Source organism: Podarcis muralis, chromosome 18 (genome assembly GCF_964188315.1).
Source record: "Podarcis muralis chromosome 18, rPodMur119.hap1.1, whole genome shotgun sequence".
Lineage (NCBI taxonomy): Eukaryota > Metazoa > Chordata > Lepidosauria > Squamata > Lacertidae > Podarcis > Podarcis muralis.
In genome coordinates, this window is record NC_135672.1 from 1,177,431 (window position 1) to 1,205,253 (window position 27,823).

Sequence of the window (27,823 nt, forward strand, 5' to 3'; positions counted from 1 at the left end):
AGGTTATGCAGGTATGGGGAGGGCAGAGAGCTGGCCTTCTTCTGAACTCCCTCATTTCCTGAAGGTGTGTGTGCCTAAGAGATGCCAGTGGGCTGGCAGGCGATGGGCGATGGGAGATCTGAAGGGCTGCCCCATGGGAGATGCCCCATGGAAATACCCCTAAGGAACCCTAAGGAATCGAGATAGACTGCCTCTGGTGCTGGAGGTTTCATAAAGGCACAAGACAAGCCTCTTGGATCAGGCCAATGGGGGCCCATCTGGCCCACAAGCAGGATTCAAACACGAGACCAGCCTCTGATAGACCTCTCCTCCATGAATTTATTGAATCCTCTGCTGAAGCCGTCAGGGTTGGTGGAATGGGTTCATAATCCCCCCATAGACTATTTGTTTATTGGTAAGTGACTTTTTCAATGTTTTGCGACATCATTTCACTTGAGGCAGATCTAAACCATACATTTGAAGTTCATACATCATTACCACGGGAACTGCAGTTTTCCCTCTTACAGAGCTGCAATGCCCAGCTTGCTTAACACACTACAGTTCCCAGGATTCGGGAATCCTGTGCTTTAAATATCCCTGCATTGCAGGGGGTTGGACTAGATGACCCTTTAAGATCCCTTCTGTCTACAGACAAACGCCGGCTCCCTCAGTCTGAAAAGTGAGATGAGTGCCGCACCCCCATACTTGAATTTGCCTGGACTTAACTGTCTAGGGGTCCTTTACCTTACAATTCTATGATTTTATGAAATTTGCTTTCAATGTTAGGTGTTAGTTAGGACACTTCTCCCTAACAAACTCATCTTTCTCTCTTTTGCGAATTTGCAAATAGGTAGCTCTGCTTTCAAATGCCGGAAAAATGAAAATTCTACCCCATACCTGCAACTGAGCAGCTTTGCTTGTTGCTTCTATAGGATATTTTGTCTTTTTATATATGCTGCAAGCCACCCAGAGTGGCTGGGGAAATCCACCCAGATGGGTGGAATATAAATTTAAAAAGAAAGGAAATAGCCGGTGTTCAGCCCTTGTAAACAGCGTCTGAGTGGAAATCACTGACTGTCTGAGAAAAGAGCTCAAAAACTCTTTTTGTGTCTGGATTTTCACTTTTTGAAATATGGCCGTCATGGATGCTTGACAGATGTCAAGGTTGGACGGACACCCTGGGGGTCATCTAGTCCAGCCCTCTTGCAAGGCAGGAATCTCAGCTCAAGCACCATTGACAGACCCAACCTTTGCTTAAAAACCTCTCGGCAAGCATTTCATTTTCCAGTATTCTGATTATTTCTATTTTTATTTGTTTCCTTGATTTAGGGGGTGGGCAGCTGCCCCCTGCCTACGCCCAGGACCTCGCCCTCTGGAAGACTTCCTCTTGCAGAAACCCCAGGTTATTTTTGTGCCTGGGCTTCCTGATCTCAGGGCTGAAAGGGCGCAGAGAAAGGGGGGGGGGGGAGAAAGAGAGGGAACCTGGAGCCAGAATTGCACTCGCCCGGGTCCTTCTTTCCACCAAACAGATCACCTTTGATAAAGAAGAAAGGGATGGGGGGGGGCGGGAAAGGGTGACGCCTCCCTCTCTCATCGCTGGCTTCATAAAAGTCCTCGCAGGTGGCTGCAAGGAAGCTCTGCCAACAGCTGATCTCGCCTTTGCAACCCGGGCAATTCCTCTCTCGGCTTCCCCTTTTGCTTCTTCTCAGCCGAATTTCTCTTTTTCCGCTCACCTCGGGATCTCGGCCTCTTCGCTGAACCTCACAGGACAAATCGCTCGCTTTCTCCCCTTTTATCCACCTGGCTCCTTTGCTCGTCTGTTCATTCATTTCCTTTTGAACTTGCTATCACCTAAACCAGATTTTCGTTTTTTCAAGAGACAGTGGCAGAGAGGATAGAGTAGACTCTATAATTGCAAGATATAACTTATCTTCTTATTTGATTCCTACTTTACAAACACCAATTCTGGTGGCGCTGTGTGTGTGTGGGGGGGGGTCTTTGCTGACTTTTTATCCCTGAGAGATTTTGGGTGGGTTTTATTTTCCTAGCTTGATTCCTTCGCCCTTCCTTGGGTGGGGGGCTCTCCTTTTGCTTTCCACACTTTTTTTGTTTCTGTTTAAATAAAACCTTTGCTCCTTTCCTCCTCGCCTGCAAACTTTTTGCTATTCCAATGTATCACATCTTGTGGTTAAGTTGTTTGCTATCCAGGCACCTCCAAATCTTGTAAATAGTAATTTGTGGAGTCTCTCTCTCTCTCTCCCTCCCTCTCTCTCTCTCTCTCTCTCTCCATCCCTCCCCCCTCTCTTTCACCCCACTTCCTGTACTGAGCAGAGTTGGACCTTTACTCCCTTCTCCCCAAAGGACTGAAGCTCATTTCTCTTCCCTCTGCTGTTCTCCTTCCAACCCTCCAAGTCCTCCTCCTTTTTCTTTCTCCGCTGGACCCACCAGGGGTTGACCTCTCCATCTGCTGTGGTGCTGGTCCTCTCAGCTGCCCAATATGGCGCTAGGAGGTGGTTTAGAGGTCTTCCGAGCAGAGATGCTCACCTTCAGTTTATGGGATTATGGGGTCTTTGCCTTGATGCTCCTCATCTCCACCAGCATCGGCCTCTTCTATGCCCTCTCCAAAGGAGGCCAGAAGACTTCTGAGGACTTCTTCACAGGCGGGCGGCAGATGTCGGCCATCCCCGTGGGGCTCTCCCTGTCCGCCAGCTTCATGTCGGCCATCCAGGTTCTGGGGGTCCCGGCCGAGGCCTATCGCTATGGGGTGAAGTTCCTGTGGATGTGCTTGGGGCAGCTGCTGAACACACTCCTGACCGCTTACCTCTTCCTGCCGGTCTTCTACCGCCTCGGCCTCACCAGCACCTACGAGGTGAGCTCATTGCTTGGTTTCCTTTATTGCAATTCTTTTAAAAAATGTATTCATCAGTTTTTGAGTGTTACAATTTTTTTGCAGCAAATCACAGTGCATAAAATACCATGAAGCATACAAAACCATGTAAAAGGATCAAACATGTCATGCATTTTAGTTATCCTTTCCCACTGCATGTTCCAATCAATCTGTGTTCTTTTCTTTTTCAATCTTCTCTGTTAGGTTTACACTGCTGAATTTACTCTAAACCTACTAACGCCTTAATCCGTTCAAAATAATATTTTTAGATATTCCAGAAAACTTTTCCAATCTTGCTTAAAGACTCTTTTCTTCCTGATCTCTTGATTGCTTTGTTGCATCTCTGCATCTCTGTCCCAAGATAAACTGACGCACGTGGTTCTTCTTCCACTCCTGATTTAGCCCCCACAACAGCCCTGTGAGGTAGAGCAGGCTGAGAGGCAGAGGCTGCCCCCCAAGGTCGCTCCCACTGAGCTTCATGGTTGAGTGAGACCTCTTCCTAGCTCAGTCAGTAGAGCAGGAGCCTCAGGATTGCAGGTTCAAGCCCCACATTGGGCAAAAGATTCCTGCATTGCAGTGGGTTGGGCTAGATGACCCCCGGGGTCCCTTCCAACTCTACAAGTCTAGAATTCTATCACTTGAACCCTGGTTTCTTCCAGCTCCTGGTCCTCATTTAATCCCCACAACAACCCTGTGAGGTAGACTAGTGCCCGCCAGGTCCCGCCTAGTGGACTTCATGGCTGAGTGGGAGGACTTGAACCCCGGTCTCTTCCAGGTCTTAGATTGTGCTGTGATTCCTGCATTGCAGCAGGCTGGGCTAGGAGGACCCTTGGAGCAATTTATGATCCATTGAAGGTTTTTAAACAGGGCTCCTTCCAACTAGGAGATATCTGTGAGAGTTTGGACAGGCATCTGTGAGTGATTCTCGGCAGGGAGTTGCCAGACTCCTTCTTGTGGGCTTCCCATCGGGGCAGGAGGAAGCGCTGGATGGGCCCCTTTGGCAGGTCCAGCTGCTGCCCGGCTCCTATGTCCCTAAGGAACTTCCCAGGCCAGAGGCAAACTCTCTGGATTCCTAGGTTCTATGGGGTATTGGGCCCCTGGGAGAACAGGGGGCTGGGCTCTGTCCAGTTCTGCAGATCGGAGAGGTGACGTGTTTATTGTGGTTTGACCATGTGAAGCACCTTGAGACTTCCTCCCTGAAATCTCCACCATCTGGGGATCCCTGGATCTGGACTGTTTTCACTCACTGATACCCCATCCTGTAGAATTTAATCAGTTATATTTCATCTGCACAATTGGAACGAATTTCTGGAACCAAAATGCCTTTTCTGTGCAGCCTGAGCAGGATCAGTGAACAATGCAATAGTGAATTGTTGTTGCTTGTCTTCACTCCCCCCCCCCCACCTGCCCTGCTCAGAGTTGAGAAGAATATTCTTACATTATGAATGGTCCATGTCTCTGGTATAGAGGCTAATATATATGCAGACTGTTCAAGTGACTTTCCTTTAAGTTATCACAGCTCTTAACCCAGTTCAGGGTCGTCCTCAGAACTAGTCAGATGTTTCACTGAGAATCAAGCACTGTCAGCCCATCATTTGAAAAATAAGATTTTAGAGCTGTCTTGCCCCAAAATGGCAACTAGACATTCCATTTTGGTTACTGCAACCTCAGTTTAGGGAGGCTTAACTGGTTGCTGGCTGCTGCTCTGCGGGTGAGAGAAGGAGCTCTGAGCGAACTTTAGCTGCTTTGCACCCAGCCTTCCAGCAGCAAAGTGACCTCAGGATAAACCGAGGTCAGTCCTTTTGCACAGCACTAATCTTTGTACCGTCTCCTGTGGACCTTGTGGTTTTGTTTGGGTGCTTGTCACTTTGGCACAGTTAAAAACATACCAGATGATTTGTGTTGCCTGCTCAAAACAACCTGAAACAAAACAGAGTAAAAGGCAAGGCTGTCCATCACCTTGACCCTAACACTGGGTGATCCTCGCACTCGCATCCCACTTGCGGGTTTCCCATAACAGGAGGCTGGACTAGGTGGACCATTTGCCTGATCCAGCCGGGGTCTTTTTATGCTCATAAGGGCATTAGGAACACAGGAAGCTGCCTTAGAATCATAGCATTGGAAGGGGTCTGCTGCTCTGCGGGTGAGAGAAGGAGCTCTGAGCGAACTTTAGCTGCTTTGCACCCAGCCTTCCAGCAGCAAAGTGACCTCAGGATAAACCGAGGTCAGTCCTTTTGCACAGCACTAATCTTTGTACCGTCTCCTGTGGACCTTGTGGTTTTGTTTGGGTGCTTGTCACTTTGGCACAGTTAAAAACATACCAGATGATTTGTGTTGCCTGCTCAAAACAACCTGAAACAAAACAGAGTAAAAGGCAAGGCTGTCCATCACCTTGACCCTAACACTGGGTGATCCTCGCACTCGCATCCCACTTGCGGGTTTCCCATAACAGGAGGCTGGACTAGGTGGACCATTTGCCTGATCCAGCCGGGGTCTTTTTATGCTCATAAGGGCATTAGGAACACAGGAAGCTGCCTTAGAATCATAGCATTGGAAGGGGTCTGAGGGTCATCTAGTCCAACCCCGTACAATGTAGGAATCTTGGCTAAAGCATCTGTGACAGATGGCCACCCAACCTCTGCTTAAAAAAGGAGGAGTGTCCTGAGGGAGACAGTTCCATTGTGGAACAGCTCTCACTGTCAGAAAGTTCTTCCTGATGTTTAGTTGGAATCTCCTTTTTTTGTAACTTGAAGCCATTGGTTTGGGACCTACCCTCCAGAGCAGGAGACAACAAGCTTGTTCCCTCTTCCATGTGACAGCCCTTCAGATATTGGAAGATGGCTCCTATCTCCCCTCAGTCTCCTCTTCACCTGGCTAAACATACCCAGCTCCTTCAACCATTCCTCGTAAGGCCTGGATTTGACCATCTTGGTTGCCCTCCTTTGCACATGTTCTAGTTTGTCGATATCCTTCTTAAATTGTGGTGCCCAGAATTGGACACAATATCCCAGGTGTGGTCTGACCAAGGCAGAATAGTAGAAGTACTAATCTCCAGGATCTGGACACAAGACTTCATGAAAGATGAACCCCTTGGGCCAAGCTATTGCTTTGGGTGTGTGCTGCAAGAGCTGAGCTTTGCAAAAGGTTGGCTGCAAACCCAACTCCCTCAACCATTCCTCATCAGGCTTGGTTTCCAGACCCTTGATTATCTCAGCTGCCCTCCTCTGCACACCTTCCAGCTTAAATTGTGGAGGGTATTCTAGTGTTCCCTGAGTTATAGTGTTAGGACAGAGGAAGAAAAATGCCCCTCTGCTCACGTTCTCCAGGCCCAGCTTGGTTTTACAAACCCACGTGACCACATGCATGTTTCCAGCGCACATGCCCATGCGCTGCAGAGGCCTCTCCTGAACCAGATGGCAGGATAAGGGTGTTTTCTTAGCGTATCTTGAGACTCCCAAAACAAACCACCTCTTGACTTTTGAATCAGCCCTGTCTGAGCACCCTCTTGCAGAGCAAACATATCCAGGCCAGCTGAGAAGAGATTTTGGCAGCCGAGGCAGCCTTGTTCTCACTCCGGGAATGTTGGCCAGGAATGTGCCAACCTGTGTAAAATTTACAAAGCAAACGTAGCCCATTGGAGCTCTCTCCTCAGTTAGGTTCCTCGTGCTTCTGATCTAAAATCCCGTTTTTGCAGCAATTTGCTATTTTCTTTTTTTTAACCCTACCACCGCATGCAATTTTACTAATACTTTAGAGCAGATTTCTCCCAATAAACACATTTTTGCTGTCACTTTTAGAATCATAGACTTGTAGAGACTTGGGTCTTGAACCTACAACCCTGAGATTAAGGCTCTCATGCTCTACCTGCAGAGCTATCAGAATACATTTTTCTACGTCATATTCACCCATGAATCCATGTGGCACAGTGGGTCTGACTGTTCACCCAAAAGGCTGGTGGTGCATTGAAGGGGGTTGGACTGAATGACCTCTGGGGGTCCCTTCCTTTCCCCCTCTACCATTCTAGGATTCTGCGATATAGCAAAGGTGTGACGAGGTGGCTTCCTGTCTTCCAGCTAAGTACATGCCCTCCAACATTTCTCTGATGAAAACAGGCATGTCCTATTAAATAACAATAACAATAACAATAATACCATAATAATTAATTTTATTATTTATACCCCATCATTTATATCACAGGCACTCTGGGCAGCTTCCAACATATATAAAACATAATGAAACATTACACATTAAAAAAAGCTTCCCTATCCAGGGCTGCGTTCAGATGTTCTCCAAAGGTTGTCTAGTGACTTATCTCCTTGGCTCGGGGGTTGCATAACTCCAGACCCCCCAACATTTCTCCAGAGAAAATAGGGATGTCCTAAACAGTGGCGGAGTTTCATCCTCCGGCACCGGGGGGCGGAGAGCAGGCGGGGTGGGACTGGTGTGTGTCCTGGGGACGTGGTGCCCAGTGTGGGCGGGGGGAGCAGCCGCCATGGCACCCCCCCCCCACCAGGATCGCGCTGCCGGGGGCGGTGCACGCCCCCCGCACTCCTCTTCCTCCACCTAAAGGAAAGCAGGACATTTCGGGATCAAATCAGAAATCGGGCTGGCTTCTGTAAATCAGGGAGTTTCCCTGGAAAATAGGGACACTTGGTGGTCTGAAAGTACGCAGTGGATTACATTTGGAGGAATGTTGCATATAAAGGATTATATTGTTTGCCTCGGAGTCGGTTGATGCTGTCAGGCAGATCAACAAATGACTCAAGGAGTGAACCTCAAGTCTGAGTCACCTGTTGACTGATTTCAGATTTAATTCTCCACATCTGGACTAGATCCCTGGGATCACACTGCGGTGTCCCAAAGCCCTGCAGTCATCTTGTTTGCATTGCATAGCAGCCTGCAGTTAGCTGGGATTACTATTCTTAAAGAAATTGGGGTTTAGGAACTGCCAATCTTGCAAAGTGGTTTGGATTGCGAAAGAGAAGGGCTGAGAGTTTCCCTACCTGTCGCGCAACACAAGAACTTGTAGCCAACGGAAACTGAGGTCAGATAAACGAAGAAACCGTCTGCACACAGCAAGTAGTTGAACTGTGGAACTCCCTGCCACAGGGGGGAGTGAGGGATTCCAAACTGGATGGCTTTAAACTGTGCCTTTCCCCCCCTAAAAATAATGTTTAGGGTTATTCTCATTTTCCTACTCATATTGAAATACTGCCCCTCAATGAGGCCAAACTTTGATTCACAAAATGTTTGGCAGTATGCGTACCTGTTTGGAGTCAGCCATGCTTCTGAGTCCCAGTTGCTGGAAACCGCAGGAGGGGAGAGATGCTCTTGAATCCTGCTTGCGGGTTTCCCTGCTTTGGGGCATCTGGTGCACTACCGTGAGGACAGGACCCTGGGCTAGATGGGCTTCCGTTGGCCTGATCCAGCTGGCCCTGGTTATCTTCTTCTAGAACTTCCAAGTCCAGAAGCAGTTTACCCAGATTCCTAGGTGCTATGGGGCCTTTGGCCACTCTGAGGACAGGGTGAAGGACTAGATGGGCCCCTTGGACCTGGGTTCTCACATGAAACCCAGGCAGCCAGGCCTCACCTGACGCAAAAGCCACCATCACGGACTGGGTGCTTTTGCTTTCATGGCTGGGCAGGGAGCCAAGAAGCATCATCAAGAGCTTTCAAAGAGGCAGAGAGCCATGTAGCTCTGGAGTGAAGGTATCTCGGGTGGGTTGAGGAAGCCAGCCGTGGAAGGATGTGGTGCGCATTTGCGTATGGTAGTGCCGCAGATGGGCCGATGTGGAAGCTTGGTTCCACAAGGAGCTCTCAAGGACATCATGGCAACGTGGAAGGTGCCTCATAATCCAGGTGGACCTGTAAGAACATCAGAGGAACCCCTGTTGGGTCAGGTCAAAACCGCAGACCATTGAGCTAGAGGTGAGAGAAGGCTCAGGGGCAAAGTCCCCATCCCTGCACTTCTTGACCTCCTGGAAATCATCAGAGATGGTGTGAAAGGCAAAACACACACACACAGTGGGGTGTCTCTGTGTGTTTGCAAAATCAATAAACAAAATGTGTGTGTGTGTGTGTTTTGGAACAAGGGAGGCAGTCAGCTGAGATGCTGCCCTGAACGAAGACTGCTTACTATCTTTGGCAGGGAATGGCTGAGCTGAAAGAATGATGGAAACAGCTGGAATCCTGCCATAGTGCTGAAAGGAACCCCGGGGTCATCTAGCCCAACCCCACTCAAATCCATGACTCTGAGATTTGGAGTCTCGTGCTTTGCTGAGTGGGCTGCCCGAGCCAGACCACTAGGCGCATCTAACCCAGTGGTGCCCACACTGACTGGCAGCCGCTCTCAAGAGTTTCAGGACAGGAGTCTTTCCCAGCCTTCCCTGGAGGGGCCCTTTGGGACTGAATCGGGGACCTTCTGCTTGCAAGGATGCTGAACCGTGACCCTTCCACTGAAAATATTTTTTAAAAAAGATTCTAGTCCACACCCTTATTAGAATCATGGAACTGTAAAGTTGGAAGGAACCTCAAGAGTCATCTAGTCCAACCCCCTGCAAGGCTGGGATTCAGCTAAAGCAACCATGGCCAGTTGATTCAAGAGGAACAAAGGAATCTCCCTTGTAGCCTTGACCCATTCACCACTGTGTTGTCTAGACAGCCTGGCAGCTATGGCTCTTCAGGGTTTCAGATTCGGGGGTCTCTCCCTGCAGCCCGTCCTGGAGATGCCCCTGGGTGACCTTCTGCATGCAATATAGGGGCTTGACTGCTGAGTGAAGGTCCTTCTTCTCCATGCCCTTGGCTCAGTTGGTAGAGCATGAGGCTCTCTATCTCAGGGTCATGAGTTCGAGCCCCGTGTTGGGCAAAAGATTCCTGCACTGCAGGGGGTTGGGCTAGATGGCCCTTGAGGTCCCTTCCAACGCTACAATGTTACCTGAATCTACAATTCTAGGATTCTTCTTAAACCAAGATGAGGCTCCTGCCCTCTTGTTTCTGAAAAAAGGAGGGATTTAATTGCAATCTGCGTCATACCAAGTTAGATTGCTAGTCCATGTAGCTCAGTACTGTCTACACTGGCTGGCAGCAATGAATCACCCGGACTTCAGAGAAGAGGTCTTTCCCAGTCCCACTTGGAGATGCCACCATGGGACTGATCCTGGGACCTTCTGCCAGCAAGGCAGTCACTCTTCTGAGAGGAATCTCCTGTGGAGACTCCTTTGGAAAGATCCCACGTGTTCTTCTCCCTCTCCTCTCAACTCTCCACCCCTCCATCTTCTCTTGACAGTACCTGGAAATGAGGTTCTCCAAAGCAGTTCGCCTGTGTGGGACGATCCAGTATATCATTGCCACAGTAAGTCGCTGGGGGTCAGTTGGGCGGGCAAAGAATCTGTGGGAGAGAGGAGGGCAGAATCAGGGCAGAAGCTGAAGCAGGAGAGGAGGGGTCAAGGGGGAGAGAGGAGTCTGGCTGGGGAAGAAGCCAGGGGGTCTCCCCCCTGCTGCTGCGACAAGCTCCCCTCCTGCCTGATCTCCCAGAACCAGGAGAGGCATGAAGAGGGTGGAGGAGAGGTTGGCTTGGTCTTTGATTGCTTGGGGAAAACCCTGGAAGGGAGGAGTCTTGGGCAGTTGACATGGACAGGTTGGATGCAGAGGAATGGGGGCAGGAAGCAGCTAGGGAACCCCCAAGGGAAGAAGGCTCAGAGCCCGGGGCATGGCGGTGGGACGCCAATGAGTGGTCAGAGGAGGAAGAGGGAGCAGACGGGGGGGGGGGAGAAGCAGAAGTGGTAACAGGGTATTAGTGAGCAGGTAGAAGCTGAAGCAGGAGAGGAAGGAGGCAGAGAGGAGTCTGGCTGGTGAAGAAGCCAGGGGGTCTCCCTCCTCCTGCTGCAACAAGCTCCCCTCCCCGCTGGTCTCCCAGAAGCAGGAGAGGTGGGTTTAGGGTAGCACAACTGGGCGCTATGCTGCAGGGGACACCAAAACAACACTGTAGAACGGAGTGCAAGAAGTGGGGGGGGGGGCACCAAATTTTAGCGTTGCACAGGGCACTGTTGAAGTTTGAAAGCCCAAAGTCCACCCCTGTTTCCTCCAAAGTTCCTTCTTCTAAGACATGGATGCAGATGTTGAAACAATTCCTTCTCCCCATCCAACACAGATGCTGTATACCGGGATTGTCATCTATGCTCCAGCCTTGATCCTCAACCAAGGTCAGTCTTGTGTTGTCTCTCAGGTCTGGAGAGCAAGCCAGATGAGGAGTGGTTGAGGGAGTGGGGTCCGTTCAGTGGAAGGGCTCTCGCATGGAAGGTGGAGCAAGCTTTGTAGAATGGCAGAGTTGGAAGGGGTCCCCGGGGGTCATGCAGGGATCTCAGCTGACAGGTGGCCCACCAGCCTCTGCTTGAAAACCCTGAGCTCACAGTCCTCCCCTTTTGAGGAGCAACGCTTTTCGCCGGCAGCTTCAAGACCAACCTTTCCTCTTGCTTATGTCTCTAGTGACTGGGCTGGATATCTGGGCCTCCCTGCTCTCCACGGGGATCATCTGCACCTTCTACACAACCATTGTGAGTACGACTGGGTGGGCTCATTTATTTATTTCCATTAATTAATTTCTTTTTTAAAAATATTTTTATTGCCCAATTTCCAAATAACAAATTATCAAACCATACAATCACCTACGTAATCCCCCCCCCCATGGACTTCCCTCAGCTCCTCTCTCTGATTTTGCTGCACATATTTTCTCTGCATATTATAAAATTATATATATCCTTCCATATCTGCCCTTCATGTTATCAACAATAAATTTGTGTATTCAAAACCTGCCAAGGAGTCCAGTTCATTTTGTTGTATTTTTAAATAAGTTGTCTAAACTTCCCATTCCTCCTTGGAGTCACAGTTGTCCTTGTCTCGCAGTTTGTATGTCAATTTGTATGTTTTTATGGAGCAGTCAAGTAATTTCGTTGTCCCCGAGAGGGGGTAATGACAATAAATATATTATTATTATTATTATTATTATTATTATTATTATTATTATTATTATTAATTTGGTCCGTTCTGTGTAGTTCATCAATTTCTCTTGCCACTGTTCTTTTGTCGGGATTTCTTCATTCTTCCATCCTTGTGCTATCAAGACTCTTGCCGCTGTTGTAACATACATAAATAAGTTCCTTATTTTCCTTGGCAGGTCTTGCCCTACAATCCCTAACAAAAATGCTTCTGGGTTTTTTTTCCAAATGTCATTTTAAACATTTTCTTCAATTCATTATATATCATTTCCCAAATTTTTAAAATTTCTTTACAATTAATTAATTTCTATTTATGCACATTCAGTTTGTGTGCAACCTCACACACACACACACTGATCCCGGAAGTGGCCTGGAAACGTCACCAGAAGGGACGGGGCATTTGCTTAGCTTTGCAAATGTGCTGGCAGTTTTATCGTTGCACCACCTGGAGGGTAAAAATGCACAAGCCTGCTTTAAAATAAAAATACTAAAACTAATTACTATGACCTCACCCTTCTTAAGGTAGGCTTGGAGAAACAAGGTTGTTTTTAGCAGGGGCCAAAAAGGGAGCAGGGAGAGTGCCTGCCTGATGCCAAGAGGCAGGGAGTTCCAAAGGTTAGGCACTGCCATCCTAAGTGATTGATGTGCTTGGGGGTCCCTCTCCACCCGGGGGTGAGCCAAAGTCCTCCCTGACCCATTCCGTTAGATACCTGCTCTCCAAGTGGTATGCAACAAAACTACCAATAAAATAAATAAAGTAAAATAAAAAAATAAAATGAGAAAACCACTCTTAAAAATAAGAAATCAGTATGACACACTGTTCCTGGAAGAATGGAATATTTGAAATAATATTTTGGAATATTTGTAAAAATATCACAATCAGATGACATTATGAGCAGGATTTGGAATATGAGCAGCAGCAGAGAATGATAATATATGAAAAAGGAGAATATATCTTGGGTGAAATGTTTATTAGAGTGCAGTGTGTTGTTATTTGATATAATTTTGTTTTATCTACATACAAAAGTTGGTAAAGGGACAGCTTGAAGGACAAGGAATTTGCTTAAAAATGGGTGTTAATTTGAGATATATCTGTAAAATAAGCAGCATGTAAAAGGGTATGAAGGGACACGGGTGGCGCTGTGGGTAAAAGCCTCAGCGCCTAGGGCTTGCCGATCGAAAGGTCGGCGGTTCGAATCCCCGCGGCGGGGTGCGCTCCCGTTGCTCGGTCCCAGCGCCTGCCAACATAGCAGTTCGAAAGCACCCCCGGGTGCAAGTAGATAAATAGGGACCGCTTACTAGCGGGAAGGTAAACAGCGTTTCCGTGTGCGGCTCTGGCTCGCCAGAGCAGCGATGTCACGCTGGCCACGTGACCCGGAAGTGTCTGCGGACAGCGCTGGCCCCCGGCCTCTTGAGTGAGATGGGCGCACAACCCTAGAGTCTGTCAAGACTGGCCCGTACGGGCAGGGGTACCTTTACCTTTAAAAGGGTATGAACTGGAATATATCTGAGAGAGTGGGAAGCCAGTTTTTGCAGAAACCTGTATGAAATTAATTTTAATTTGGTTTTGATGTGTTTTAAATTTGAAAATGAATAAAAATTAATTGGCAGAAAAAAATAGAATACATTCTGTAAATGGGATGGGATTAAGAATGGCATGGAGAGAAAGACCAGAAGTCAAAGTTGAAAGAGAAATGCATAACAAATTTGGAATGTAGAATTTATATGTAAAGATGTTAGTATTTAATTAAATAATTGACAGAGTGCGACACTTTTAAAAGCATTTGAAAGAGGAAACCAGCCACGACGCGTTTATTTCTCTGTGCGTTCTGCAGCCAGGCGACTTGGGCGCCCCTAACTTTCCCCTCCGTCTTCCAGGGAGGAATGAAAGCCGTGATCTGGACGGACGTCTTCCAAGTGGTGGTGATGCTTTCGGGTTTTGTCGCCATCTTGATCCAGGGGACCATCCTGGTGGGGAGCCCCGCACAAGTCCTGGCCATTGCCTACAATAACTCCCGCATCAACTTCAATGAGTACGTCCTGGGTTGTGGAAACTATAGCGCTGTCGGCGCCATCTCTGGGGGGTCCAGAGGCAGTCTATTGTGATTCCTAGGTCTGTCTTCCCACATTCCTCCCTCTCTGTTTCCCCAGCTTTAACCTGGATCCTCGCAGCCGCTACACTTTTTGGACCTTCATCTTTGGCGGGACAATGGTCTGGCTTTCCATGTACGGGGTGAATCAGGCCCAGGTCCAGCGCTACGTGGCCTGCAAGACAGAGAGAGAGGCGAAATTGTGAGTTGAGTGGAAGGGGAAAACCTGAAGGGAGGGCTCATTTAAGCATCGCCCTTAGACGCCGGAGGGAACTGAGAAGGAATAACCTGGGGCGTCTTTTCTCAGTAGAGCAAGCAGAGACCCCCAACCCAAAAGGGGTGCATATTTGTGTCTGATTTTCCTAGAAGCTGCATCTGATCAGCTTCTCAGTTCCCCATTTCAGAGGGAACTAACAGAATATAGAGAAAAGCTGCCCCTATTTTCACTGAAGAAATGTTGGAGGGGCCGGAGGGAACTGAATCGCCAAAGTGGTGGAGGCTGATATACATCATAAGGAATATCAATCAATCAATCAATCAATTAATCAATCAGTTAGTCATAGACCAGCAGTTTAAAAAAGGCTAAGAATACAGTAGTTGTAAGAACAAGCCGGATAAAAGCAGGGAGACGAGTCGTCAACCAGCTAGAATTTTAGTTGTTACTAAAATGATTCGAAGAAGAGCCATGTGTCTGAAATGCAAGATTTCATAAAAGGAATTATAATAATGCCTCTCTTGGGCTTGCTGTCTTGATTTATCATGATTTTCCTGCAGGTAACAGCAGATGCACAGAATTGTGCTACATTGTGTGTAATCAGAGGGTTTCAATCTGATAATAGGTATTTTAAATAGAATGCTTCAGATCTCCCTGAATTGGGGTAATGAGCTGTTTGCGGAGGTTGTAATTAAAAGGGCAATGGAATAATACATTGGCACTTCCCATGTCACAGGGAAATTACCACTTTTAAACAGGGATCTTATTATTTCTGCCTCTGAGGAGTAGGGAAGGTAGAATTTTAAATCTGGTTAGCATAAAAGCTTTCCTATATTGGGGGATGGGTAAATTTGACATCTATTTCGGCATTATAAATGCTCCCGCATAGCCCTTAATAGGGACTAATCCAAGGTGACTTTTGCACTGGGGCGAACAGAGACTCCCCGCCCCCCAAGGGCTGATTTTTGTGTCCTGTTTCCTCGGAAGCTGCTGGCTGTTTCTCTGTCCGAGGCTTCTGAGATCCCCATGGCAGATCCTGCCAGGTAGTTGCGTTGCTCCGTGTCCTTGAGTCTATAGACTCAAGCTGTATTCCTGGGGAGGCTCGATAACCTGGGGGCACCCTCTTGGCCACCCCACCCAGGTGCCCATCCCACAGCCCCACAAAGCTATCAGCACCTGGCTGGGCTGTGCTGATAAAAAGGTTGGCTGGGGACAGACTGGGAGATCCAGGGCCTTCCTGCCTAGACCAGGCAAGGTGCCAGACCTCAGTGCTTCATTTAATCAGGGCATTTATATCACAGCCTGCCTGGGTCTCCTCATTTACCGCCCCCCCCATGACCCTGGAAGGTGGGCTAATGCCACAGGAGGGGAGAGAGGGCTCTTGTGTTCAAATCCTGCTCCCCTTCGGGGCACCTGGTTGGCCGCTGTGGAAACATGACACTGGACTAGAAGGGGCCATTGCCCTGATCCAGCGGAAGCCTCTGATTACAGAATCACAGAATTGTGAGTTGGAAAGGACACCGAGGGTCATCTAGACCAACCCCCTTCAGCGCAGAAGTATGCAGCCGGCCCATACAGGGATTGAACCCATGAACTGAGAAGATAGCTCAGTCAGCAGAGCATGGGACTCTTAATCTCAAGGTCGTGGGTTCAAGCCATTCATTGTGCAGAAGATTCCTGCCTTGCAGGGGGTTGGACTAGATGACCCTCAGGGTCCCTTCAAACTTGACAATTCTGTAATTCTACAATTCTACCTTGGCACTACACTCTGACCAACTGAGCCACCTTCTGGGCTTCCCATCCCTCTTCCAGACCCTTGTAAGCTCCTCAATTGCTTGATTTCCCCTATTCTCCCTGTCCTGGGTTCAAATTTTATTTTTGTCCTCTCTGCTTCCCCTCTTCTCTCTCCCCAGAGCTCTCCTTGTCAACCAGGTGGGCCTCTTCTTCATCGTCTCCAGCGCTGTGGGCTGTGGGATTGTCATGTTCACCCTCTACAAGGACTGTGACCCCCTTCTGGCCGGATACATCTCTGCACCTGACCAGGTACCCCTCTGCCTCGCGGGGTGGGGCTGGGGCTCAGAGGGGGCTTGGAAAGCCAAAGCAAACTGCTTGCCGTAGGAAAGAACAAAGGGTCAAACGGGCAAACAAACAACCCCCAACAGAGAAGTTCTCGTGCTGCAGTCGTGCAAAAATGTTATGGGATGGCGGGAGGTAGAACACACATTGGAGAAATGATGAAGAAAGCAGACGGGGTGGAAATTGCTGAAGTCTGTTTGTTTAATTTAAGAAATTTATTAGTTAGCTTGTCGGGGGTGGGCATAGAATCATGGAACTCTTCCAACTTTATGATTCTATCATTTTCTTGTTAACAGTTCCTGCATTGCAGGGGGTGGACTGGATGACCCTCGGGGTCCCTTTTGACTCTACCATTCTATGTGCATCTTGTGGCCAGCTTCAAATCATGGCCATCTCCCTGCCCTCCTGCTGCCCCTGAAACAGAACTGACACTTTCTCTCCTTTTCTCTCAGTACATGCCTTATTTGGTCTTGGATATCTTTGAGAAATACCCCGGGGTGCCTGGACTTTTCCTGGCTTGTGCATACAGCGGGACTCTGAGGTGAGTGTGGGAGACCCCCTCTTTGCCCCACGCAGAATGAACCCCCCCCCCCCAAATACATTTCCTGCAAAGGAGACACAAAACTTTGATTCCTGCGTATAGCTAAAGCTATCCAATATTAGAAGCTCTAACTTCTTTTATTGCATCTGCTTCTGGGGTGGAGCATGGTGCCCCCAAAGTCCCCAGCTTGTGGCTTCTCAGTGAGCGTTTCCGTTTCAGATATTCTGAGTATTTCCAGCACTCTGGTTCAGCGCAGGATGCTGACCTGAAATTCAACAGCCATCCTAGTTACCGTAGGTTTTGTACACAGAATGGCAGTGGCAAAATGTCCTGGGCTCAGCCTGAGGATCTCTAGGGGCCTCAATAGGGGAGGCCTTGTGAGTTAGGAACACCAGAAATACACGCCTCACTTTCTTCTAGAACGGGACGGGTGTTGGTTTACGCAGATTAAAACGCTGCAGGTGAGATGCAAAAAGCGAGGAACATATAAAAATAATCATGAATTTAATAGAATTAAAACAATATTTCTACATTGCAGGGGGTTGGACTAGATGATCACTGGGGTCCCTTCCAACACTACAGATTCTAATATGAAAAAGATTATTTTAATATGAATAGATTCTAATATGATTCTAATATGACACATTAGAGAACTGGGCCAAAACAAAGAAGATGAATTTTAACAGGGAGAAATGTAAAGTATTGCACTTGGGCAAAAAAAATGAGAGGCACAAATACAAGATGGGGGACACCTGGCTTGAGAGCAGTACATGTGAAAAGGATCTAGGAGTCTTGGTTGACCACAAACTTGACATGAGCCAACAGTGTGACGCGGCAGCTAAAAAAGCCAATGCAATTCTGGGCCTCATCAATAGGAGTATAGCATCTAGATCAAGGGAAGTAATAGTGCCACTGTATTCTGCTCTGGTCAGACCTCACCTGGAGTACTGTGTCCAGTTCTGGGCACCACAGTTCAAGAAGGACACTGACAAACTCGAACGTGTCCAGAGGAGGGCAACCAAAATGGTCAAAGGCCTGGAAACGATGCCTTATGAGGAACGGCTAAGGGAGCTGGGCATGTTTAGCCTGGAGAAGAGGAGGTTACGGGGTGATATGATAGCCATGTACAAATATATAAAAGGATGTCACATAGAGGAGGGAGAAAGGCTGTTTTCTGCTGCTCCAGAGAAGCGGACACGGAGCAATGGATCCAAACTACAAGAAAGAAGATTCCACCTAAACATTAGGAAGAACTTCCTGACAGTAAGAGCTGTTCGACAGTGGAATTTGCTGCCAAGGAGTGTGGTGGAGTCTCCTTCTTTGGAGGTCTTTAAGCAGAGGCTTGACAACCATATGTCAGGAGTGCTCTGATGGTGTTTCCTGCTTGGCAGGGGGTTGGACTCGATGGCCCTTGTGGTCTCTTCCAACTCTATGATTCTATGATTCTATTCTATGATTCTAATATGAACATCTATTAAAAGACACATAATAAAAACAACACAGCACTCTTAAAAACCGTTTCCTTTTGTAAAAAAAGACCCATTGAAATAGAACAGGATTCACTTGCCAGCAGAAGGTCAGCAAGGAGGGAGCCAGCTTAGCTTCTCTAGGCAGGGAGTTCCATAGTTGTCTGGGAGGAGCCACCACCAAAAAGCTCCTCTCCCGCTGTATGGGAAGATATAGTCCTTCAGATAGCCTTCAGGATCAGGCCAAAGGATCATCAGGGTCTGCATTTTGTTCCTGGAGGGGCCAAATTACCCCAAAGGACCTAGGGATCTAGATAAACTGCCTCTGGACCTGGAGGTTCCACAAGTCGATGGCACCCACCTGAGAGGTGCTGGAACTGCACTCTGGCATTCTCTGGCTGGAAAAAAGCACTGCCAGAAAAGCATGGCGTGAGCTGAACGGCCGTCTCTTGGGATTGCTTCCCCGGTGCATTTGATGATAGACTGCTCTTGAAGCTGGAGGCTCCTTCCTAGCTAATTCAGGCTGTTGGTGGCTTTGTCCTCCGTGACACGTCATTGTAGCATCTGCCCCGTCCTCCCTCCCTCTGCAGCACGGCTTCCACCAGCATCAACGCCATGGCCGCCGTCACTGTGGAGGACCTGATCAAGCCGAACTTGCCCAGTCTCTCCCCACGGAAGCTGACCCTCATCTCCAAAGGGCTCTGTGAGTGAAGGTGGCCAGGGCATCCTCCAAAGCATGGGGAGGCTGAGCTGGGCATCCCAGGAGACCCCTTGGGAACAAGCCTAGTTCCGTCAGGAGATTCTTAATTTCGGGGTTGTGGGTTTGAGCCCCACATTGGGTAAAAAGATTCCTGCATTGCAGGGGGTTGGACTAGATGGCCCCCGGGTCCCTTCCAGCTCGATGATTCTACCATCCTAAGCCAATTGTTTTCAACAGATCTACTCCTGAGGATTTGTTCATTTCATAAAATTTATACACTGCTTGATTGTAAACAAACAAACAAGCAGTCTCCAGCAAGGCCAAAATACTAAAATGGCCAATGAGAAAAAATAGCAGTAATAATAATAATAATAATGGAAATTGTGCTTTTATTCTTAACATTTCCAGCACTGATTTATGGGACATCGTGCATCACCGTTGCAGCGCTGTCTTCGTTACTGGGAGGCGGGGTGTTGCAGGTAATAATAATTTTATTATTACTATTTTATTATTTTTACTATTTATGCACTGCCCATCTGGCTGGGTAACTGTCTCCGCTTATGACCCCGTCCCTCAATTTCTTCTCTTTCTTCCACAAGGTTTTGGCTCATGTGTTTTTTCCTGAAAGCACAATCTGCATTCGAGATAGCAACAGGGTATTTTGCAGGCCACACTTCTCCAGTGTCTTCTTCAGGGAGCCAAACTACTTAAGAACCCAAGAAGAAGAGGCTACTGGATCAGGCCAAAGCCCCCCCCCCCCAGTTCAGCATCCTGCACTCACAGCAGCCAAATGTCCTTAGGAACCTGGGAATTGAGATAGACTGCCTCTGGACCAGGAGGTTCCATAAGAAGATCATAAGAGTTTGGCTGCCTGGATGAGGCCAAAGCCTCCTGTTCTCGCAGGGGCCAGCCTGCAAGGGACGCCCACAAGCAGGATCTGAGCACAGCTGCTGCTTCCCCAGCATCTAGTATCCAGAGGTAGACTGCTCCTGGGCATGGAGGTTCTGCTGTCACAGGAGTCCTCCTTAAGAAGAGCTTGGCTGCTGGATCAGGCCCATCTCACCCTGTACCTGTTCTCACAGGTACCCCCAAAGGAAACCCAGAAGGAGGTCCTTTTAGGATTCCTCTTGCAGGGAGTTCCCCAACCCTTCTTTTTATCTGTAGCTGTAGAGTCTAGTAACCACTGATAGCCTCCTCCTCCTCCTCCATGAATTTGCCCCGCCTCTTTCGAAGTCCTCCAAGTCATTGGCCTCTTGTGGCAGGGAGTTCTGTAGGTTAACTACACGGTCCAGCTTAACTACGCTGCTTGGTGTAGCAGTTCTTCAACAAGCTTGAGAGGGTGGGCTGCCAGGCTTTTAAAAGGACAAATCCAGCCCTTTGCATCAGGCCCTGGGAATGTACTGAGGACCAACGCAGGCTGATATGCGTTCTTGCCAACAGTCTCCAAGGGGCAGCCCCATATGAGGTGCATTGCAGTAGTCCAGCCTGGAGGCCGCCGAGGCACGGAAGCTGGCAGCCAGGCCTCTGCCTTCCAGTCATGTGTGTCGGTGGCTGGTTTTATGACGTAGGGAGTTGATTCTCACGCTCAGCCCAGTATTGTCTCATCTTGTTTCAACAAGGAGGCCACTCCACCCGCCTTTGTAGCAACCAGGAAAAGTTTGCATTCACAGATGTGTGCACACACGGCTTATCGGTTTCTGCATTGTATCTCACATGTTAACAACTCGAGCTGCATAGCTGCATATCTGGGAGCTGATTGGCACTTTCAGATTGCAGCTGCTACTCGTGTCTTAGAGGTGACGCGATAGAGGTTTGCACAATTGTGCGTGGCGGGGAGACAGTGGACAGAGAAAAGTGTTCCTCCTTCTCTCGTGACATGAGACTCTTGGACAGCCAGCAGAGGATTTAAGACGGATAAGAGAAAGTCATTCTTCACAGAGTTAATCTGCAGAACTCCCTCCCACAGGCCACCAACTTTAAAAGGCAGATTTGACCAGAGGCGGTTTTAGGGCAGTGTGACAGCTTGCCCTGCGCTGGGCGCCTGGTAAGCAGTTGCCCAGCTTTGGGAAGGAGGTGTGAGGCCTCTAACAGAATCATAGAATGGTAGAGTTGGAAGGGACCCCGAGGGTCATCCAGCCCAACCCTCTGCAATTCAGGAATCCCAGCTAAAGCATCCAGGACATCCTTGTGACTTGAAGCCATGGGTTCGAGTCCTACCCTCCAGAGCAGGAGAAAACAAGCTTGCTCCCTCTTCCATGTCATTGAAATATTAGAAGATGGTTCTCCTCTCTCCTGTCAGTCTCCTCTTTTCCAGGCAGAACATCCCCAGCTCCTTCAACCGTTCCTCATCAGGCTTGTCTTCCAGACCCTTCACCATCTTGGTCGCTCTCCTCTGCTGCACACCTTCCAGCTTGACAACCTCGTAACAACAACACGCTTACCCTTGCCTTCTCTGCCCCACTTTGTGTTTCTGCACAGGGTTCGTTCACCGTCATGGGCGTCATCAGTGGGCCCCTTCTGGGAGCCTTCATCCTGGGGATGTTTATCCCAGCTTGCAACACCGTGGTAAGTCCCAAAGAGGATGCTTTTGGGTGCCTTCACCCTTCATAAAAGGCTGTTGGAAGAAAGGTGCTGTGCTATGGAGGGGCCTTACAGCAAAGCAGCAGGATTGGAACGAAAGAACACAAAAATACCCCTAACAATGCAGGAATCTAGATAGACTGCCCCTGGACTTGGAGGTTCCATAAGGACATCAAAGGGTGCCCATGTATCCCAGCATCCTCTTCTCACAGTGGCCAACTGGATGCCTGTGGGGAATCTCCCTTCCCATGCAAAAATTCCTGGGTGGGGGGTGGGACTTTCAGCTCAGCAGCAGCATAAGACCCGACCTCTCCTTCCTTCCCAGGGGGTGTTGACTGGGCTTCTTGTGGGATTCGCCCTCTCTTTCTGGGTGGCTGTGGGGGGCACCCTCTACCCGCCCAGTGCCGCCACCATGGGGGTGCTCCCATCCTACGGAGACTTGTGCCTGCTCTACAACGCCTCCGAGGGAGCCAACGCCACCATCGTGCTCGGCCCACTGCCACCCCGGAACATCACGGAAGTCGCAGACAGGTGAGATGGTTGTTGATCTCTGGTGCAAATTCAAATAAGTGGCTGGGGCAGCCCAGCCAGATGAGCGGGGTATAAGTAATAAGATATAATATAACACTAAAGGAAAACACAGCAAAACAACATTTCTTTGCCCAGAGTAGAATTCAGGAGGATTCAGTAGAATTCAGTAATGGGGCAACACCATTTATGGCCTGTAAGAACTAAGGAGATTCTACAGTGCGCCTCAATGCACTTTGGTGCTGTTCAATGTGCTTACAAGCCCTGGGACAAGGCATTGCTGAAGGTTCATAACAAGCATAAGAAGATCTTGCTGGATCAGGCCAAAGGGAGCCAATTTGGTCCTCACAGTGCCCCCCCCCCAATAAGCTACGAACTGTCTGCCTGCAGAGCTGGAGGTTCCATGAGAACATGAGAGGAATCTGCCTGCTGGACAGGCCAAAGGGGGGCCACTGACCCCAGCATCCTCTTCTCACAGGGGCCAACCAGGACAAGCAGGGACAATGTCAGGTTCTGCACTTGGGCAGGAAGAGCCAGATCCACACTTGGCACACTTGCAGGACATGTGAAAAGGATCTAGGGATCTGGGTGGAAACTTAAAGAGTTGGAAGGGACCTTGAGGGTCCTCTGTTCCAACCCCCTGCAATACAGAAATCCTAGTAAAAGCATCCATGAGACATGGCCCCCCAGCCTCTGCTTAAAAACCTGCAAGGAGGTTTCTGGGTCACTGTCCCCCGCCCCCCCCCCCCAGGAGTCCCTTCCACATCGAACAGCTCTCAGTGTCAGAAAGTTTCTCCTGATGTTTAGTCAGAATCTCCTTTCTTCTAACTTGAAGCCAAGGGTTCGAGTCCTACCCTCCAGAGCAGGAAAAAGCAAGCTTGCTCCATCTTCCCTGTGACAGCCCTTAAGATGGCTCTCCTGTCTGCTCTCAGTCTCCTCTTTTCCAGGTTAAACATCCCCAGCTCCTTCAACCGTTCCTCATCAGGCTTGGTTTCCAGACCCTTGATCATCCTGGTCTCCCTCCTCTGTACTCCTCCCAGATTGCCAACACCTTCTAGGAGCCAGAACTCAATTATTCCTCTTCCTGCGGATCTCACCATCTCACTTCCTTTGCAGGTCGGCCATTGTGGATGACTTCTACGCCATTTCCTACCTCTACTACGGTGCCTTGGGAACACTCACCACGGTTGTAGTTGGGGTTCTGGCAAGCTGCCTAACCGGTAAATTGGTGGGGTGGAGCCATTAGCTAGCTATTAATTTGCTTCATTTGTTTTTTTAAATAATATTTTTAAAATTAAATTTCCAATTTTAACCAATCCTTTTAAAATGCAACCAGCACAAATCTCTCATATCTGTTGACACATTCCATGGTGTTCTTTTATTCCCTTATAAAGCTTCTATATTACTGATATTTTATCCATTCTGTACATCAATTCCAAATTTTTAAATGACAAATTCTCATCTGCGTACATTTTGACATAACCATTATGCCCCCCCCCCAATATTCTACAAAAGAATACCATTTTAGAAGTTGATTTCAATACTTCATGTTTCATTGCCTTAAAGTGTGCAAATTCTCTCTCCCTCGTGGTTCTGGGTTTTGCTGCAGGGCCTGCGAAAAGGAGCTCAAAGAAGCCAGGCGTGCTCTGGTGGGACGTCATGAAGCAGACCGCCATGGTCTCCCCAGAGGGGCTGAAGAAACCGTTCACCAAGGTAGGACAGTGGGGAAACTGGGCACTCCGATAATGGTGGGCAGTGGGCAGTGCGTTGGAGCTGCCATCATTCAGCGTAGAGAACAGGGACCACCTGAACCCTCATATTCCAGCTTGATCATCGTGATCACCTGCAGCTGCAGGAGCATCGCTGGCCGTTCCCTGGTTTGGAGAGGCTCATTTGACAGCAGCCTTTAGTATCATCATTCCGGTCCTGTGGAGCTCTCTGCCACTAGAGCAGCATTACCTGAATTTGGGTCTTCAGCTGTTTTTGGACTACAGTTCCCTCCAACCCTTCCCACTGGTCCTGCTAGCTAGAGATTTCTATTGATCAATTCCTGCTCATATACCCTTACAAGGAAAACAGAAACAAAACAAACAAGGTTACTCTGCCCCTTGCCTTTCCACTTTAAATCATTATTTGTGGTTTCTTTATCATTTCTTTCTTTTCATCTTGCTTGGGTGTAAATCTGGATCCATCCTTTCTCAATGGCTTCCTTCCATTTCTCAACCGTCCACACAGGATGCAGGGAACTCTCCCAATCTGCAGAAGAAAGCCTTTGGCTCAACGTCTCTGGTGCCCAGCTTCCCGGCCGAGGAGAAGACCCTGATGGCCAAGGAGGAGAAGGCATCATCAGAGCCCTCTGAGGAGAACCTCTGCGTCTGCAACGCTTTTGAGAGCAGCTATTTCCACCTGCTCAGAGAGACCAACGTGTAAAGGGTTGGGCAGCTGGAGGCCAGAAGCTTCCTGGACCAGCTTTACTTGGGAAAGGACCCCATTTGGGGAGGGATGGACCTCATTCCACAAAGAGATATTTGTTGGCCAGACCAAGCTGCAACCTCTGGAGAAATTTGGGCAGGGCATTCCTGGCCTGTTATCAAAATCTGGCCAACAGCACGGAGCGACGTGGACCCTTGGAGGCTTCTGTTTGTCCTTTTAGAGGACACGCCTCACCAACTGGGTCCTGTCACGAGGGAGCTTCTTCATCAGTTCATTTATTAGTATCAAACAGAAGCACAGGAGATCCATCAAGGCTTGAGCTGCTGCCCAGGGGGCCTGCTCCTCTCCCCAGAAGCTCGCTTTCTGCGTATCAGACCCAAACTGCTGTCTACGGTGGCTGCCAAGGGACCCTTCTAGTTTTCTGCTCTCTGACATGGTGGAAACACCTGGTTTTAAGGGAAGGAGGGGGATCTATCAGGCTCTCAAGGGACATCATATCAACTGGCTCTGGTACTCTCCCTATCACATCTGACTCCTGTCTCTATTCAGGGCTGGTGCATCTGCTAGCTCGCCCCTGTTCCTTGCCCTCCAATATTTCCCAGTTCTCCTCCTTCTCCTTCTCCTCCTCCTGTTTCCCACCACCAAGGACCTGGGTCCACACTATCTTCTTCTGCCCCCTCCCTGGGCGCCTCTTAGGGTGGCCGTCTCCACTCCTCCTCCTCATCTAGCCTGATACCTATTCTCCATTTTCACCTGGAAATGGAGGAGTTTGAGATTGGCAAAGATGAGAAAAAGCAGATGTTGCAAACTGGAATAATAATAATAATAATAATAATAATAATAATAGTTTTACTATTTTACCCCACCCATCTGACTGGGTTGCCCCAGCCACTCTGGGCAGCTGATGTATATTTTGCTCTCGGAGGCTTCATTTGTTCAGAATCGAGTCAGCACTTCCAGAGTTAACACTAAATACATCTCTTCTAGTTAAGGAACCACCATCGCTGCTAGAAGGCTGTGGAAATTTGTGTCCTGGGCTTTTTAGACTCATCTACCCACGTACTATCAGAAACTAAAGGGGTGCCCCGGTTGCCAGGTGTGAAATATTTCCAGCTCACCTGCCCCCGCCATCCTTGCCACTTCTCAGGGCCCCCTGCATCGTTTCCTTTTGGACCTTGATCCTCCTGCTTGCCTCCACCTGTCATGGAAAAGCCACTCTGTGCACGCTCAGAGGCTGGAGGATGGGAATAGAGTCCAGCTGGGTCCCTGCTGTGCCCTCTCCTCCATATTCCGTCCCATGTTGGCCGTCCTCCTGTCGGAAGTGTGTAGACAGGAGTATTGGCATCTCCTTCTGTCCTCTTCTCCACCCCCCCACCCCCCGCCTGATATTTGCCATGTAAATAAGATGCACCAGGATGGAGATTTGGGACCTTCAAGCTGCACAGGGGCTACAGGGCCTGGGTTGAATGGTTGGGCTTCGCCAGAAGGTGTATGTTCCTATCTATGCATATAAAGATATATATTCAGTCTGCTCTGGCTTCCAATGATCAAAGGACTCTGGTGTTGTACCATTTGAGGGGAAACGCTCGGCAGGAAATAAAGAGAATGTTGTACAAAAGCCAATGCTAATTCTGTGTTTGGAATGACAAATTCAGAAGGGAACGGATACATATCCCTGTGGCCCAAATGAGGACGTTGTGCAAAGCTGAGCAGGGTGGCTACAGGACCAGCTTAGCTTAATTGCCATTGCTCATTTATTTGTGTAGCCGAAGGTATTACAAAGCCAGATGCATAAGAACAAAAAAACGCTGCACAGATTTTTAAAAAATTGTTTTTATTAAAGATTTTCTGGGGTTGCAAAAGTACATCCATCGTCTCTGTTTTCAAATCACGAAGCCCTTTCTACAGATCTGCAAGGTTTTTACAAGCCCTCTACTCTCAGCAGCCAGGAGCATCATAGCAGGACACTAGAGTGATAACTTTTTGACTTTCCTTTTTTCTTCAAAAACAAAAATGATTTCCTGTATCATAAAGGGATGAACTTCTGCTTAGAAACACTGAAAAATGGACTAATTCTTCTCAGTTGTGAAAAATGGTCACCCCAAAATGAAAAATTGGAATCACTGTACATATAACCTTACTACTCATAAGTATGAACACTTTTAAAAACTTCAAGGAACTGTTTGGAACTTTTACAGCTGTCTGAAACTACCTAAAACTGTCTTGTAGAAGCCCTGGAAGTGGGAGCCATCCAGATCCCATCTGTGCGCAGAACATGCAACCAAACTGATGTGGGAAATTTATGGTGCTTGAAGCAGAAACCAAGGCTTGATTTATTCTAAGCAATAAGAGGGGATGTACAATGTATAACACTTTGTGCAAGTATTAGAAAATTTGCAAGCTCAATTTTCCCCTGTATTATACAAAAAGTACATTATACAGTTACATATACGAAAAATGATTTGTGGATTTTGGGGTGACTTTTTTTCAAAAGATTTGGAAATGACAGTTCATTCCTTTTTAGGCAAAAGTTTATCTAACTAAGCTTCAGGAACAGCAGGTTGTAAAAAAAGTTATAATCCTACTGGAAACTAGAGGGATCTGTCTGGAATGAACATGGACCACTGGTACCAAACTGTATGGATAACAGCTGTACTACAAAAACTAAAGGGACGCGGCTGGCGCTGTGGGTAAAACCTCAGCGCCTAGGACTTGCCGATCGCATGGTCGGCGGTTCGAATCCCTGCAGCGGGGTGCGCTCCTGTTGCTCGGTCCCAGCGCCTGCCAACCTAGCAGTTCGAAAGCACCCCCGGGTGCAAGTAGATAAATAGGGACCGCTTACTGGCAGGAAGGTAAACGGCGTTTCCGTGTGTGGCTCTGGCTCGCCAGATGCAGCTTTGTCACGCTGGCCACGTGACCTGGAAGTGTCTCCGGACAGCGCTGGCCCCCGGCCTCTTGAGTGAGATGGGCGCACAACCCTAGAGTCTGGCAAGACTGGCCCGTACGGGCAGGGGTACCTTTACCTTTACTTTACAAAAACTAACCAACAGACTGAAACTGACACGGGGACAAATAACAGGACGCCTTCACCCTGGGGTGGCTCCTCTTTCATACACACACAGCCGAACAAGATAATAACAAGAACCCACTGACAGCATCCAAATCGATAGGGCTAAGTTGACCCAACACACACATGCAAATAATACACTGCACAGTTATAATCATTTTTGGTACCCAGCATTCCATCAGGTAGAAATGTGCTCCCCTGAACTTTTTAACTTACTGTTCCTGCAAGCTGTCCTTAAAAGGGCCGCTCTAGAGGCAACTCAAGCCACC

At 48.5% G+C, this 27,823-nt stretch overlaps 1 protein-coding gene across 1 annotated transcript; it reads left to right on the forward strand.

Moving 5' to 3' along the window:
• Positions 1-26,352, forward strand: SLC5A5 (solute carrier family 5 member 5). The gene is made up of 15 exons (XM_028713790.2): positions 1-2,848; positions 10,152-10,217; positions 11,016-11,067; positions 11,351-11,418; positions 13,738-13,892; positions 14,011-14,151; positions 16,077-16,206; positions 16,692-16,780; positions 18,837-18,949; positions 19,355-19,425; positions 21,425-21,511; positions 21,852-22,057; positions 23,171-23,274; positions 23,664-23,767; positions 24,290-26,352. The coding sequence occupies exons 1-15, from the start codon at positions 2,477-2,479 to the stop codon at positions 24,482-24,484; spliced, it is 1,953 nt and encodes a 650-aa protein (XP_028569623.2). The 5' UTR covers positions 1-2,476; the 3' UTR covers positions 24,485-26,352.
• The last annotated feature ends 1,471 nt before the right edge of the window (positions 26,353-27,823 follow it).

Coding starts and splice junctions, on each gene's coding strand:
- SLC5A5 (XM_028713790.2), top strand. CDS start 2,477: ATGGCGCTAGGAGGTGGTTTAGAGGTCTTCCGAGCAGAGATGCTCACC. Junction 13,893..14,010: donor TCCCGCATCAACTTCAATGA/GTACGTCCTGGG, acceptor CTGTTTCCCCAG/CTTTAACCTGGATCCTCGCA. Junction 19,426..21,424: donor TGGGAGGCGGGGTGTTGCAG/GTAATAATAATT, acceptor GTTTCTGCACAG/GGTTCGTTCACCGTCATGGG.